At 39.5% G+C, this 14,924-nt stretch overlaps 1 protein-coding gene across 5 annotated transcripts in view; it reads right to left on the reverse strand.

The window, feature by feature from the left end:
- Positions 1-14,924, reverse strand: part of RABGAP1L (RAB GTPase activating protein 1 like) — a 224,425-nt gene that overhangs the window by 79,416 nt on the left and 130,085 nt on the right. For all 5 annotated transcript variants that reach the window (XM_068199461.1, XM_068199460.1, XM_068199462.1 and 2 more), the window contains 2 exons: positions 12,879-13,004; positions 11,345-11,488 (listed from right to left, as the gene is read on the reverse strand). In XM_068199461.1, coding sequence (XP_068055562.1) covers positions 11,345-11,488; positions 12,879-13,004 — 270 coding nt within the window. The remainder of the gene's footprint in view (positions 1-11,344; positions 11,489-12,878; positions 13,005-14,924) is intronic.

The following is a 14,924-nucleotide window of genomic DNA, read 5'->3' on the forward strand; positions in this document are numbered from 1 at the left end:
CAGTGAGAAATACAGGGACAATAGGCATTTATTTGAAGATTAAAGGAATTCTGCAGCCTACATATGTTGATAATTTTAGATTATAAATAACTTTGTCTTCATCCAAACATGAAAAATACCATATGCAGTTCTCATTTGCTGTGCCATGTACTTCGTGTTCAGTCTGTTTTCCTCGATTATATTTTCCAAATCTTCTTGCCTTGTTTAATGGCATGATAAATCTTTTCTAACAATGGCTCCCAGAGCTGGTATCTAGAAACATCTCAACAGATTTGCACACAAGTAATACTGCAATTACATTTTATTGTTGTAGGATAACAACAAGACTTGTGACAAGGAAACGTTCTCCAAGCAATTTCTGCTTCTGCAATTGAATGTGCTTCCAATCCTCTTCCTGAAAGCCCAAGACCATGTGTCTATAAAAAGTAGCTTTTATAAAAACATGCTGGGACTTTACAGAAGCTTTCTTGGGAATAAATTGTATTTTTAACGTAGATAGTAGGGTGCCTTGAAGGGATTGTACCGTTAATGAGTCCTGGAAATGCTGCAACATCAGACATAATGAATATTGCAGTTCACTGTATTATCAGTGATAACAAACTGGTTTTTCCCACTAGAGGTCACAATTGCAGCAGGACTAAATATTGCTTCATCACTAGGAAACCCTTCTTCCAATTAGGATAACAATTATTTCTAGCTGTTTGGCTTTATGTGCTTCTTTTTAATTGAGAAATGTAGAAAAAATAGAAGCCCAGTTGTGACTTTCAGTCATGACATTGATAATACCAGAGCTCCAGCAGTAGTAATGTAAGTTCATAGCACTTTCAGCTTTATTTCAAATGTTAATCTGAAGTCAACAGTTAATTCCACACAGTTATGCCATTCACAACTTTTACTTCCTAGAAGAAAGGACAGACAAACACACTCTCTGTAAATGAGAGGAATATCAACAATCTATCACAAACACTGCATTTTATTCTTAACAAACTGATCAGATTTTGTTATATGAGTAAGACTGCTATGTCTAATACTTGGACTACTGAGGAATTAGTGCTCTGGGCATTTTCTGGCATAAGCATAAAGAAATGTACACCAGTTCTCATTTATTTTCTCAACATTTTTTCCTGATCTGCCTGAAACTAAAGCTGTTCCTGAATTCAAATGAACAAAACTCTCTCCTGGTACTCCTCTTATACCATCACTCTTCTCATGGACAGCAATTGCAGCAGAATTAGGTTTCTACCTGCCTTGAGAATCCCCATCTCTTTCTGAAGCCCCACCAGGCAAGGGGCAGCTCACAGACCTGCTCCTGTTACTTGAGGTCACTTGCTCAAGGCTCAAGCACCCTAAAATCAGAACATGAAAGGACTTAAAATATCCTTATCCAACTGTCCTGAGCGGCATTCTGCTACTCTCAGCACCAGAAAAACACCTGCAGCCTCCTCCTTCCTCCAAGGCAGAGGGAAGTCCTGAATCGGTGCAGCATTTTAGAGCTGAGGCAGCATTGCTGCAGTTTCCTGCTGCCCAGTGGGGACTTGCAGGGCCAATAGAGCCAACAGCTGGCTGGACTGGAGGTGGATGCTCCAGATTTCAAAGCAGTGAAAAAAACCTCACCCCCTGTTTGAACAGCACACTCAATAACCCCTGATCTGCCTGCTGCAGTTATTTGTCCTAATTCATGCAAGACTCTTCTTCCACAGCCAAGTTTAATGAGGATGATTATGAAAAAGAAGGCTCAGCTCATTTTGCCACAGTCTCTTATTTAAAACCTTACTTAATTTACCACACAGTGATTTATAAGCTTCAGCTTAAGCTTCTTCAGCTATTTTAGAAGAAAGACCAAAAATACCAAAGTGCACCAGACATATAAATCATTGGTAGCAATACCCCTCCAGCAATGTGATAATGGAAACATGGAAGTACATACAAATCATCCATGAGGGGGAAAGAGAAGGGAGCCCATATGAAATGAGCTTTTGATAATTACTTTTTAAAACCAAAGGTCATATGCTTAACTAGGCATTTTGAAATAAATGCTGTATGTCTTGGGGATGGTTTATAGCCCATATCTGGAGTGGGTCTTTTTGGTTTTTTGGGATATTTTTTTTGCCTGCCTCTTTCAAACCAAGACACTATAATACCATGCAGATCTCATCTTGAGATTTAAAAGATTTGCATGTGTAAAAATTGTTCAGAATTTCCTTAACACTTTTTAAAATACAGAACAGTCAAAAGTAAAATTACACACTTATAAACAAGAACTTGTAAGAGCACAGGAATGGTGAGGGGCTCATCATCATGTCCTATCACAGAATCAGGTGTTATTTAAGGACCCTCTGAAGCTTGTGTAGAGGCCTAGAGAACTTTAAGAGAGCTCATGAAACCCAGGAGTTTTCGAGAAGAAACAAGCCCAAGTCAGAGAAATGAAAGGGGAAGGGAAGGGGAAGGGAGAATGTAGGAGTTTGTACCCCAACCCCCTTATCCTGCTGACTGCCACACTGACCATCCTCTGCTTTACAGACAAGCTCTGCTTTACAGGAACACTTACTCCAGAAGAAAGAGCATCATTTAGCAGAAGAGCCCTTCATACCTACTGGTACTGGGATGAACACTCACCATCCAGGAAGTCCCCACTGAATTCATAAAGACTGTGATTCACAGAAACATCTGCTTCTTTGAATTTCATGTCAAAACCCCTGTAATTTCCAACCACCACTGGAGGTAGTGTTCTCATGGGCAAACTAGTTAAACTCTCCCATGAGACTGTAAAAAATTAAATTACTCATGTGCACTGAAATTCAGACTGGCTGAAAGAAAATGAAAATCTTAAGATGTTAACTCTAGTCTAGTCTAGTGAGAGATTTTCCCAGTTCCTTAACTCCCTCCAAAGCCAAGATCCCTTCTGCAGATAGAAGCCTCTTTGAGGAGCCCTCCCTTTGAGTCCCTCTGCACTCTGAAACAAAATGACTTTTGAAAAGGCCTGAAAATTAGGCTGGGAACAAAGAACAAACTGAGACTGGTAAAGATGCTATTCTGTGGGACCCAGTTTGCATTCAGTGAGACCTCTGTGACAGAAAGGCTGCCTGTGGCTTCCTGCTGAAGGGAGGAGGCAGATTTATTCATCTGACCCAGCAAATCTGCCCAGAGGCCAGAAAAAAGGAAGTCAAGGGGCAGCAAACCAATATTTGTTATGAGCAAAATTCAACAGCCAAGCACAGAGCTGAGTGAGGATAAACAATTTAATTGTGAGTATCTGGACAACATTTGCACTGGGGATGACTTTAGAATTTCTCTTCTGTTTTAAAGCTTCTGTTTAATGGTAGAAGCCTCAGGAGAAAACAGGCTATATTCAATATTAGCATCTCTCCCTCTCCAACCCAGACCCACTGACAGAGCTTCCTCTGGTTACACAGTAATACCCTTGGAACCATCTTCACCAACAAAAGGAAGTATCTTTTTTTTTTTTTTTTTAAGGAAATTTAATTCATCCTCAATGTCCTTATCTGTGTTTTTTTCCCCCTAGATATGCATGACATGTAAAAGGAAACAGTGAAGGTACTGATAAAATATTTCTAAAGTTCAGCACCAGGTAAAAAGACAGATCCAAGAGTCAAATAAGCACCTCCTTAAGGGCTCAGAAGTCTCAAGCCCCACATGACATGAACCTCTTCCAGCTTTCTAATAACTGAATTTTCCTTTCTTTAAAGAGAGACTAGCTATTCAACAGAAGTTAACTTGACATTGCTTCATAATTCCAAAGTGTTTCATAATTATGTGTTCAGTTGCACAGTTTTTCAAGGGAGCTGCAGAGGGTAATTGGGGTTACAGACTCTAAAGGAGAATTAAAATTCTATTTATGTTTTGGATGGGTTCCAGCAAAACAATTACTTGGCAACTCTTATATGTTGAGAACACACAATAAACTTTAGGAATGTCACAAACATCTTTGTTTTGTTGACAAGATGAATATATGGTCTGAAGCTCCAAGCTCCCTTTGTAAGCGGGGCAGCCTTGGAACATGCTCTGCAGGGACATGCACGTTAATTAACATCTTTTAGGCTGTTTGTGTAGCTTGTACATTTATTCTAGCTCAATGACAAGATGACTAAAGGAAAAAATGGTTAAAACTCCTGTTCAAATAAGGCACAACAAGAATTAGAAGGTTTTGTGTAAACAACAGATACAGGAAAAGATCAAACAAGAAGCAAATTACAAAGAGATCTTACTGCTATGTGTGAATACAGTGGAGTTCTCAGACTGGGCTTCCCCCAGTGACTCCATACACATTGCCTGAAATGCTACCACACGGGGAGGGAGCAAACACAGAAATCTCCCCCCGATCCTACAATTCCATTAAAAATGCATACAGCCAATTAAAACCAGTTGATTGAGCTATTATAGAAGCAGGTACCAGGGAGATGGCAGAAACAGCACCAGGGGATTCTGTATTGATTTGTGTCACTTTCCTGTATTTTGCAGCATAAAACAACACACAATAAATACCAGGCAACCATGAACCTGTATTAGTATGATTTCACATGAAATTTTGTTTGTTTGGTTGCTTTTAATAGAAATAAATAGGATTTAGAAGTGAATATTTACATGTTTTGGGTGGTTTTCATGTCATTTGCTGCTGAGATGTTGCTGTGGCTGAATGAAGGTAGAGGCTGCTGTGAGATTAACATTTTTTCCTCTCCACCTTCTGTGACAGTTTGCAAAGAATAAAAATTACAGCCACAGAATTTTAAGTCTTTTCCACATATCAAACTGCTCCCTTGCATGAGGTATTTCTGCAGTGATACATTCCTAATTCACCAGCAGCTGCTTATGGGCTAGCAGCATTTTTCAACCAAGCCATACACTAACTCTACTTTTCTGGTTTGCAAAGCTTTAAATTGCAAGGGTTTTAGACATTTGTGTCCCTTTTTCAAAACTGATTAATACAGAGACAAAGAAGGGGGCCGAAATCCACACTGGGCACCAGGGGTGTTATCACACACAAGGAGGGAAGAAGAGGTCTCATCTCTTCATTTAACACAGGTCCTCCAGCTCTGGGATGGAAACAGGGAATGGCTGTTAGATGTGCTCAAGGAGAAGGAATCTTCCAGATCCCAGTTTTCATGAGAGCAGACAAGGCGAGGGCTTCAGAACATCTCTTGACAGAGAGTTGTGCCTGTTCCCCCTCTACCTGTGCTCACACACCACAAAGAAAAATCCATGCCCACGCTAAATAACCATCTGCCCCCCTGCACTCCCTCTGATCTTCTTCCCAGTGTTATTCCTCATCCTCTCCCCTTCCCTGCCACAACCCAGCCCTGCCCCTTGCCTGAGCCCTGACATTGGTCTTCCCTTTCCAATGATGAGCCAAAGGCAAAGTTCACATTTTGATGTTACATATTCAGAAAATTCGTAACAGCCCCAGATTCCAAGCACAAAGCAATGGAAAGTGTTTCAGCATAGGCAGACTGCACTACCCTCTTCTTTAAAAACACTTCCCAAATTAGCTCAGCTTCCTGGATTTGCTCATGGAATATCACTCTCTCATTTATGATACTTTCCTTCAGTTATTTCTAAAGTGTTTTTGAATCTTGCCAAGACTGTTTAGGATATGCTACTATTCCAATACAGCAGATGGCACTAGTGTTAAGTAAGCATTATGGAAATTTACTGTATTCCTAGAAAAAAACAACCAAGTGAACATCAACTAGCAGGTGGCTAAAATATTTCATGAGCAATGGGGAAAGTAATTTAGAGACATAGTGAAGATGTGTCACCCCTCTAAGGCCTCAACGAGGTCATTCAAACCAGTCACTCATCCTTTTTCACCCAGATCTTAGAATATTTCTCAGAAGCAGCCCTAACATTTAGGACCACAAAATTTATCAACATCACCCAAAAGGTACCTTCTGTTCACATAAGTTATCTTGGATTGCAGACTGTTGTGAGACTGTTTTTCCTTTGCTCGTGCTGAGCATTTATCATCAGCCTTGTTATTTTGGGGATGAACAAGCAGCAGCCATGACTGGAAGATACATAAATTATGGATGTTCACAGGAACAGCTGGACATCCTTGAGTCAAGGGTTATGCTAAACCCTCTCCCAGAACCTCTCAGATTCTGTTCCCTATTAAAACACTCTTCTCCTTGGTCCAAGCCTGAATTATTATAAATTCTGTTAGAACATTTTGTGTCCCCAGTCCCCATGGCAATACAGACCATGATACTACACACTTCCAGCCTTTCTGCTGTTGACTGAATTTTACATACAAACACCTTATACTACTTGTAACCTTCACTTTGAAAAGAACTTATAACTGTTTATCATTATAATCAGAATGTTTTTAACACACACATCCAAAAGCTTTAAGTAAAGTTCCTCATGCAGCACACACACAATCAAATCCTACACCCTTCTTTCTTTCTGTGTTAATTTCTGTTCTAGTGCTGAACCCGCCCCCAGTAGATTACAGCTGTAGATCATCCCATGAATTAGGCTAAAATTCCTTTGGGTTTAATAACTCATCTAACTACATCAAAGCCAAACAGCCGGGTCTAGTAAACCTGAGGTTGTCTCCATTGCACATCTCCCAGTTCTGCAACAGAAATGATCATGGTGGTTGACATGTCAACAGATCCTGGAATGCAGCAAGCCAGCATTACCACTGGACATCCACATTCAAATTCTAGTCATACATCTGGAGTCTGAGAAAACCTATTCTCCTTCTTCTAAATTAATTAAAAGCTAATTATAGCAGTCTGTGAAAGAAATACTTTCCAGTCTCTTTACATGAAAGAGCAGTGGCTGATAAGGACTTCAGCAAGACTCAGCTCTCCAGCAGGCCTGATGCAAAGGGATTGGGCAGGAGGAAGGACACAGTCTAAATGCCAGCATTTATTTGCCTGTATCCCTAAAAGGAAAACAAACGGACGGCTCCTGACCTTTTCCAAGTAACATGTGTGACACTGGCTTCACTCTGGTAAATAGTACTGAAACAACACCGACAGCTCCAGCGCAGAGCTATGCTGACTCAGAATTTAAGCCCAGCTTAAAGTCCATTCTTCTGTTTTGTAAGAGTTCTTAGAATATTCATAAGTGGAAGGGTTAACAAATGTAGATAAGTAAGTCCAAAAAGTTCAATTTTCTTTCCCTATAGATCCACAAAAGATAAACAACTGTGCACAATCTTCTATTTAATTCACATTTCATCTCAGTGCAGATTTACAGAGGAAGTGGGCTTGTTCTTGACTCAATTCCTGAGGAAGTTTAATAAATTGAAATGTTAATCTGTTCTTTCTCAACTCTGTTGAAGGCATCACAGAAGCCTGTGACAGTGACAGATCAGAAATAGCAGGCTGTTATGGTCCCTCCTCCTCAGTCAGCACGAGCGCGGTGCCGGCCAGCCCTGAGCGGTACCAGACGGCGTTTCCTGGCACATCCATCCCCAGCAAGACACACACAAGACACAAATCAAATCCTCAGCACCAATACTTGTGATTCTGCTCTGGTTTTGCTTCATTAGGAAGGAGTGCTCCCAATAACAGTATCTCCACAATGTGGTGCCACATTTTAGCTATCAGTTAGCAGCACCGTGTTGTTCACATTTTAAATGATTTTTAAAGATACCAATCAGCCTTCCTTATAACAGACAATTTCTCAAAATCGATTATAAAAAATATTTTACACAATATCCTGAAAGCAACAGTTGATAAATAAAGGCCAAGGAGTGATGGCATCCTAGCTTTCAATTCCCCCTTCTTTGTGGTCCTGTGAAAGTCACTTTCCCTTCTTTGCTATTAGCTATATTAGTAAACATTAAATAATTTCATATTCAAAACTGATAATCGGGTGCATCCCTTTGTATCCAGTCATGATCCAGTCAGAATGGCAGCTTAGTAGCCAAATTGCATAGTCAAATTATGTATTATAACACTAAAATAAACAATTATCTGTGCCAGCCCAGGAAGGGCAGTGTACAGGAGAGGTTTTTGCATATTGCCTAAAAGGAGAGAAGTACTATCCTTAAGTATTTTTTATCCCCCAAAATTGCACACAAAAATAGCCAGATCAACCTAAAATGGAGGTTACCCATAGTGTTTCAAAATTCTCAGCTAATAATGGAATGACAGCTTGAGCTCTGCACCTCCTTTAGTTTTGCATATATCACAAAAGGTTAAAGAATTTTCTTTTTTAAGCAGAAAAAAAAATCATTGCAATTTTGAAAACGCTTACAGATTATCTGCCAATTGGTTTGGGTTGTTTTACCCTTCTAAATGCCTACTGAAGGTCATTTATTTAATGTTTTTAAAACAAATATTTTCGTTTAAAACACAAAATGAACTGAAATCTCAACTGTTTGATATTCTGTAGCAGCTGTTGCACTGAGGACAGCTCTGAGTGACAAGAGCTTTACCTAGATGAATTGCTATTTCTGAGCATGACTTTAAATAAATAATTTAAAATAGAACAAAAAGAGACAGCAAAACAGAGCAGGCTTGCGAAATGTTCAATAACATCATGTCATATTGACAGATTAGACTGACAAGTCCAAATACAACTCTGCTTTTCATCAACAAAAATGTTCTTCAGTGCAAACAGAAATAGCAAAGGGGAAAAGACAAATTAAACAGCTGCAACAGGCAGCTAAAAGGAACCTTGTAGAAAGATGTCCAGGCTCCAACCCACACAGTTTGCTGTAATCACATTAAAACTTTCACCTGGATCAATAGGTTTGTGTGTTTATTACAAGCAGCTGAGCCTTATAAGATGTACCACAGCACTCTGGTGGTGTACCTGCCTGAAGCCCAAAATTCTCTTCAAGCTTCTGTCACAGGGAAGAAAAAGAATTCCAATATATTTCATTTCTGCATGGAGATGGGTGACAGATTCTACCCCAGAACTACTCAGGTAATATTCTAAGACCACTGGAAATTGAAGTAATTTGGAGGGTTTATTCACATCTTCTCAGTCTGGTCACAACTTTAGAAAAAAAAAAAAGGTGCTAAGAGGACAAGAGAATAAAGTAATTCAGTCATACAGAAGCCATGGCAAATCCCAAATTTGTGCAAGTTTACATAAAACTGCTCTGAAGCAGTATTTCATCTGAGATTGATGAGAAGACCTTGACTGTAGTGACACTCACTTTGATGGGATTTAAAAAAATCCTCCATAAAACTTAATTACTTAAATTGTCACTTCAGCTCCTTTTTCATCGTGATGCTTCTGCCCAGGAGTTCCATCCTCAGCTTGTGCCACTGTTCCATGTGCAGGCAGGGGAAGGAAATGTGCCTCCCTGGTTAGCTGGGAAATTGCAGCACTTCCAGCAGGTATTTCTCTTCTCTGGGTTGAAAGCTGAGTATCTGTAAGGATTGATTTCACTCCTCCAGCCACAATCAAAAATCAAAAATCTAAGCCAATACAAAAACTCTGGCTTGACATGGAATCACTGGATGGTTGGGGTTGGAAAGGGCCTCTAGAGATCAGCTATTCCAAGACACAAATTGTTCACCCAGAATTCACATAGTTTCAAGGCAACCAGAGAGGCTCCCTTAAAATTATTAGTTAGCAGCAATGGTTTTAAATGGCTTTCTTCCCCTAATTTTTTCTTTCCTATAAGAGTTGCAAAGAATGTGAACATTTTGTAACCACAGACAGGGCAAGGATGTGGAGAAAGCACAAGTCAGGAACTTGAAGGGTATTTAAAATTCATCTGTATCTATGACAAATTAAGGAAAAGGCTGGAAGCTTATTTTTAAAAACTTAAGACAATTCACTTCAAAGGCTTCTTGCTTTTCTGGGGATTTTTTTCTGCAGAATGTGTTTCAGTGTTAGCAGCTGCCACTGTTTTTTCTCTTTCCAGTTGCCAGAATTACCAGCATGCTGGTTCTTCAGAGATAAAGTAAGGAACAATTTAATGCAGAAAAAAATATGTTTTGACTTCCCCCATAACTCCTTCTAGAGGGTGACTGGACACACTTCAGTCCTCTGTCAAGGAATGGCTTTTTCCTGGCTCTGCCTACAGAACTGACTTGCTGTCTACAATGAGGGCCAACTAGATTTTTATTTTAATATGACTTTAATCTATGCCATTCCCACAAATTCTCAGACCTGCCTGTTACTTGAGAGTGGTTGACTCCTGAATCTTAGGAGCATTTTTCTGATAGCCCACACTGGTGCCTCAGGACATTGTCTCCTCATTGTCCCACTCTTTCTCAAGATGTCTGCATGTATTGTCTCACTTGAAATAAATTTTCTTACTCTTTCTGGTTTATTTTTAGCTGTAGTAAAAGAGGCTCCTTTAGCTGTGTGTGATTACCCTCCACAAACACTGACAAGTTTCCCTTTCCCTAGCATGTTCTAATGTTGCACTCTCTTCCTTTCTCCTTGGATTTCACCTTGGATTCTCCTTGGATTTCACCTTCTTTTCCACCCCAATTGCTTCAGACACACTGAGATAAACATTGCCAATGTTACCCTACCTTGCTTTGATAACTGAGCGCCAATATGCAGAATAAGAAATAGTCTCAAGGACTAAATCCTACCAAGGCATGTGCAGCAAGGCTGAAGATGCTCAGAGAAAATACTTCACAATAAAAAATTCAAAAACGAACTGGAGTCAACAGTGTTTCATACTCGTGAAACCCTCACAATTTAAAATTACCAAATATTTTATCTATTTATTTTCATGTTTGTGACCCCTTGAAACTGGAGAGGAAACTAGTAACAGGTTTAAAAGCAGGTGTAATGCCATGGACACTCTGACTTCCCATTTACAGAAGGAAGGACTGGTATTTTACCAAAAGAAATATTCTAGATTATCAACCTATTCTGACTGGCTTTTAAAAGAAAATGTACCTATATCTACAGCACAGAGACACACCATTTTGTATGTGGAAGAGTGCATTCCTATTTGGAACAGCAGGGAAAAAACCCAAAAGGAAGGAGATTCCTTCAGTTGTGTTTGGCCCTTCTCACTCTTTGTTTAAAATCAGGCCAACATGCACCACCATTTCTGTCTGTGGGCACTCTGAGTCAAGCCACTTGGAGAGCTTTCCTTCCTAGGTGTCTTCAAGAAATTACAATTCCTAACTCTGAATAATCATTTAACAAATTAAATGAAAAACAGGTGTGTGCATCGGATAGTCCCTATTAGACCCCTCAGCAAAAAAATGAGGCAATCCACAGTTCTAAAACCAAACCAGTGTTTCACTGTTCCATATAACCATGGTTTCTACATGACTACACACATTTTATAATGAAGCAGCCAAGGACTTCAACAAAATGAAATAAAACAATAAGAAAAACTGATGGAGTGAAGGAAGGAATTTCTGATTCAATACTTTTTTACCTCACAAAGTAGTAAGTCAATGATGTGGAAGACCATGCAGAGTGGAAACTTGGCAGTAAAAAGAGTGAGAAACCACTGGGATGCATACATGTGAGCTTCCAAATTGAGATCTAAGAAATGGCTGTGCAAGTCTGGTAACTGCTCCTGCAATAAAGGAAAAAAAATAAATGTTTCAGTGTTATTCATTAATTTGAGCTCTTCATCCATATTTCCAGTAAGGACCAGGGTTGCTAATTATCAAAAAACACAACAAAGTGAAGCCTGGCTTCTTCTGAGCAATGAAGATGTTTCTTGATAAATTTCAGTGCCCATGGTTACAGTTTTTAGTAAGATATCCACAGTGGATTCTATCACAGTATCAAAGAATATACTGAGACTATACTGAGAAATTACAGAATCTTCAACAGTTGAAAGGCAGAGCAGTTGTAAAATCTATGTCATGCTGTATATTTTAAGTCATTCCTTTGCTGTGTCTTGCTATAAAAGCTTCTGCCACAAAAAAGAATGGCTACAGGAACCAGATCACTTTGCAGAGCTTGAAAGCAATAGAGCACGCAACTCCACCAGACCATTTCTCTAACTAGGAGCACATACAAGCAACACAAAATAAGCACTGAAAATCCTACTGAACAGTGGTGACACAGTCACTTAATAAAGAAACCTTTTTAAGAGTATATTTGTTAATAAAATCTGGTTTGTTTGTTAAAAATCTGTGTGGACATAAGTGAATATTGAGAAGACCATATGCTGAAGTGTCACATTAATTAGTATGCAATTCCACTCCATCAAGTATGAAATATGCACAATTTTACATCTGAAAAAATACCATTAAATTAGCAATAGTGCGTTTTGTTTGGTTTCAGTATGTCCCACAGAGGTACCTATGGTTATCTGCGAGAGTTGACTTCAGCAAGCAGCTTTTCACGATGCCAAACGAAGGGCAGGGCTTAATGAACTGTCAGGAATTCCTTTTTAGTCACAACAACAATGTATAACATTTGCAGCCCTTCAGTTATGCTAAACTGCTCGATGACATAATTCCAGCTGAAAAAAGAGCAGAGTCTTGGAAGAGACAATAAACCTGCCCAGTGGTCCACACTTGATTGGTATTTCATAAGCATCACAATGTCCTGATTTGACTGACCTCTTAACACCCACATAATTCATGGAAAGGAGGGCACTGATGGAGCCAGTCTAAAGGATACACTGGCCTCAAAAGCACAGAGACATTCTCTCTAAGCAACATCAGAAATACAGAGGGAGCAAAAAGAGAGGGGGGGAAAAGGCAAATACCTGCTCTGCTTGGATACAAAGATTAGCTGCAGAAGTGGTGTATCAGAGACAAAAGAAACTAGAAACAAATCTGACTCAAGATGTTTGAATTCAGCTATTAAACTTTGCTTTACCCCACCTCTAAAAGGAGAGGGGTTTTTATTGTCCAATAGCTTTTGGAAGCAAAGCATTAATCTCTTCTTCATGCCAGTATTTCCATTTATGAAACAAATCGAAGGAGAATTTGTTACTCTGGCCTCACCTGCATTAACTTCTCCAGTTGGAAAAATTTGCAATGGAGATCTTCAAAGTTATTTCTGTAGAGGTCCCTCAAGCCATAGTCATACATTATTTTCACAAATACACAGAATGCCTGCTCCTCTGGCATCTGTTTGGAAAAACAGACAAAAATAAGGTTAATAACAGAGCTAAGGCTGGACATGCATTACACAGACACACACTTTAACACCTTGTGCACAATGATTTCAGAACCTGGGATGTATCAGAATTTACAGCCAAGTACTGTGAATGCTGAATTAACCAACTAAAATGTCAGTGGGACTATTCTCCTTGATGAGCATCTTGATTTGGCTCTGTGAGCCCTTCTTTGAAGAAAATGTGGGATCATATCACAGGTTCATGTATTTCTACATCCCTACAGCAGCACAACTGTCAGCAGCATTCTTTCTGTCAAATAGGTATGAGAACAACCAGTACACAACTCTCAGGCATATAAAAACAAGTTAAAAATTAAAAAAAAAAAAAAGGCAACAACTCATGACAGTGATGTCTACTGAGAGACACTTGGTTAAATGGGAAAAATTCAGGAGAATTAAGGTACAACCAACCTCTAGTGAGAACAGTGCTCATCCACCTTCATCCAAATCCCAGGACTTCAAACTCTGAAGTCAGTTTCCCCACAATCCCATTTATTATCATGCTGACTTTTTCAGAAGCCCTACATGCATAATCTCTGTTCCATTCTGCCCAAAATTTCTCATTGAACAGTGCTTTGGAAGGTGGCACTAACACAATTGTCTGAGCCACGCCACACTTCTATTTGCTGGCTTGAGCCCACTGAATGCTGACTTGGTGGGAGGCCCTGTGTCACAAAACCTCCACATCACCTCCCCCTGTGCCTTCAGGTAACACAATAATGACAGGCACAAACAGAACCCAAACCAACCTTTCCATCACATTCAGAATGTGCTTTCTTTTGGAAGCACCCGATTGTAACAAATGAAAACAACGGCTGAGAATCAAGAACAACTCTTGACCTTTTAGTGTGTTCACTCACTTGGCCTACTGCCAGCCTCTTATCAAATATCAGCTACAGATAAAAGCTCAGCATTTCCTTCAAAGAGAATTTTAGGTGCTTGATATTTCCCTTCAGGGTTTCATCTTATGCTCAGCCCATGATTAGGACCTGTCGCCAAGGCCATGGGCAGACAGTTTCATTTTCATTTTCAGACATCATAAAGGAAAGTAACTGGTTAGCACAAAGTATTTCCAGATTGGCTGATGCCTGTCAGTCTGGACTTCATTTACCCAAGACAAATTCTTAGGAATTTCAAAGCTCTTAATCACAATTTTATCTGGATGGAATGATCTCCACAGACAGCATATAAAAAGCTGCAGACAAAGTAAAGTGAAGAAATAATTTTAGCCTGACCAAAAGGCTTGAATCCGCTCTGTAAGACAATGAATGCAAATTTCAGGGGTTTTGGTAAAATACAATTATTTCTAATGAAATGACAGGTGCTCATGCACAGGCACATCTACCTTACATGCTCAGTCAAACTCTTGTGCTCTGCCAAGCATCTCTTCCCCAAGACAGGAGATGGAACAGAGGTCAAAGAGCTCCCCAAGTCCTTGCTCTTAGTGAACAAAAGTTCTCTAGTATTACCAACCCCAAGAATTCAAAATAATAAATAAAAATTTCCTTTTTTTTTTTTATTTAAGCAGAACACAAATTTTGGGCATTGCCATTCTGATTTTTAGCATTTAGAAATTTGCCCTTTGCTATAGTTTCTCTGAAATCACAAAAGCCAGAAATTTATAATTTTTTAAAGTGAAATTTTAGGTGGGTTTTTTTTCCCCACAGACAATGACTCGGAAAAATAGACAAGAAAAAAAGTCAAGTACTGTGAGCCTCACAGTGCAATTATTGAAGTTGGCAACACTGTTTCCCTGTGATTAGAAGCTACCTGCATACCCTTGATGAGAATTCCATCAAAGAAGCAAAATGACAAAAACAGAGGCTGGAGGTTCAGGTTACCCAACCATCCCTGAAACGCGTCTACATTGA

The sequence above is a fragment of the Anomalospiza imberbis genome, chromosome 9, assembly GCF_031753505.1.
Source record: "Anomalospiza imberbis isolate Cuckoo-Finch-1a 21T00152 chromosome 9, ASM3175350v1, whole genome shotgun sequence".
NCBI lineage: Eukaryota > Metazoa > Chordata > Aves > Passeriformes > Viduidae > Anomalospiza > Anomalospiza imberbis.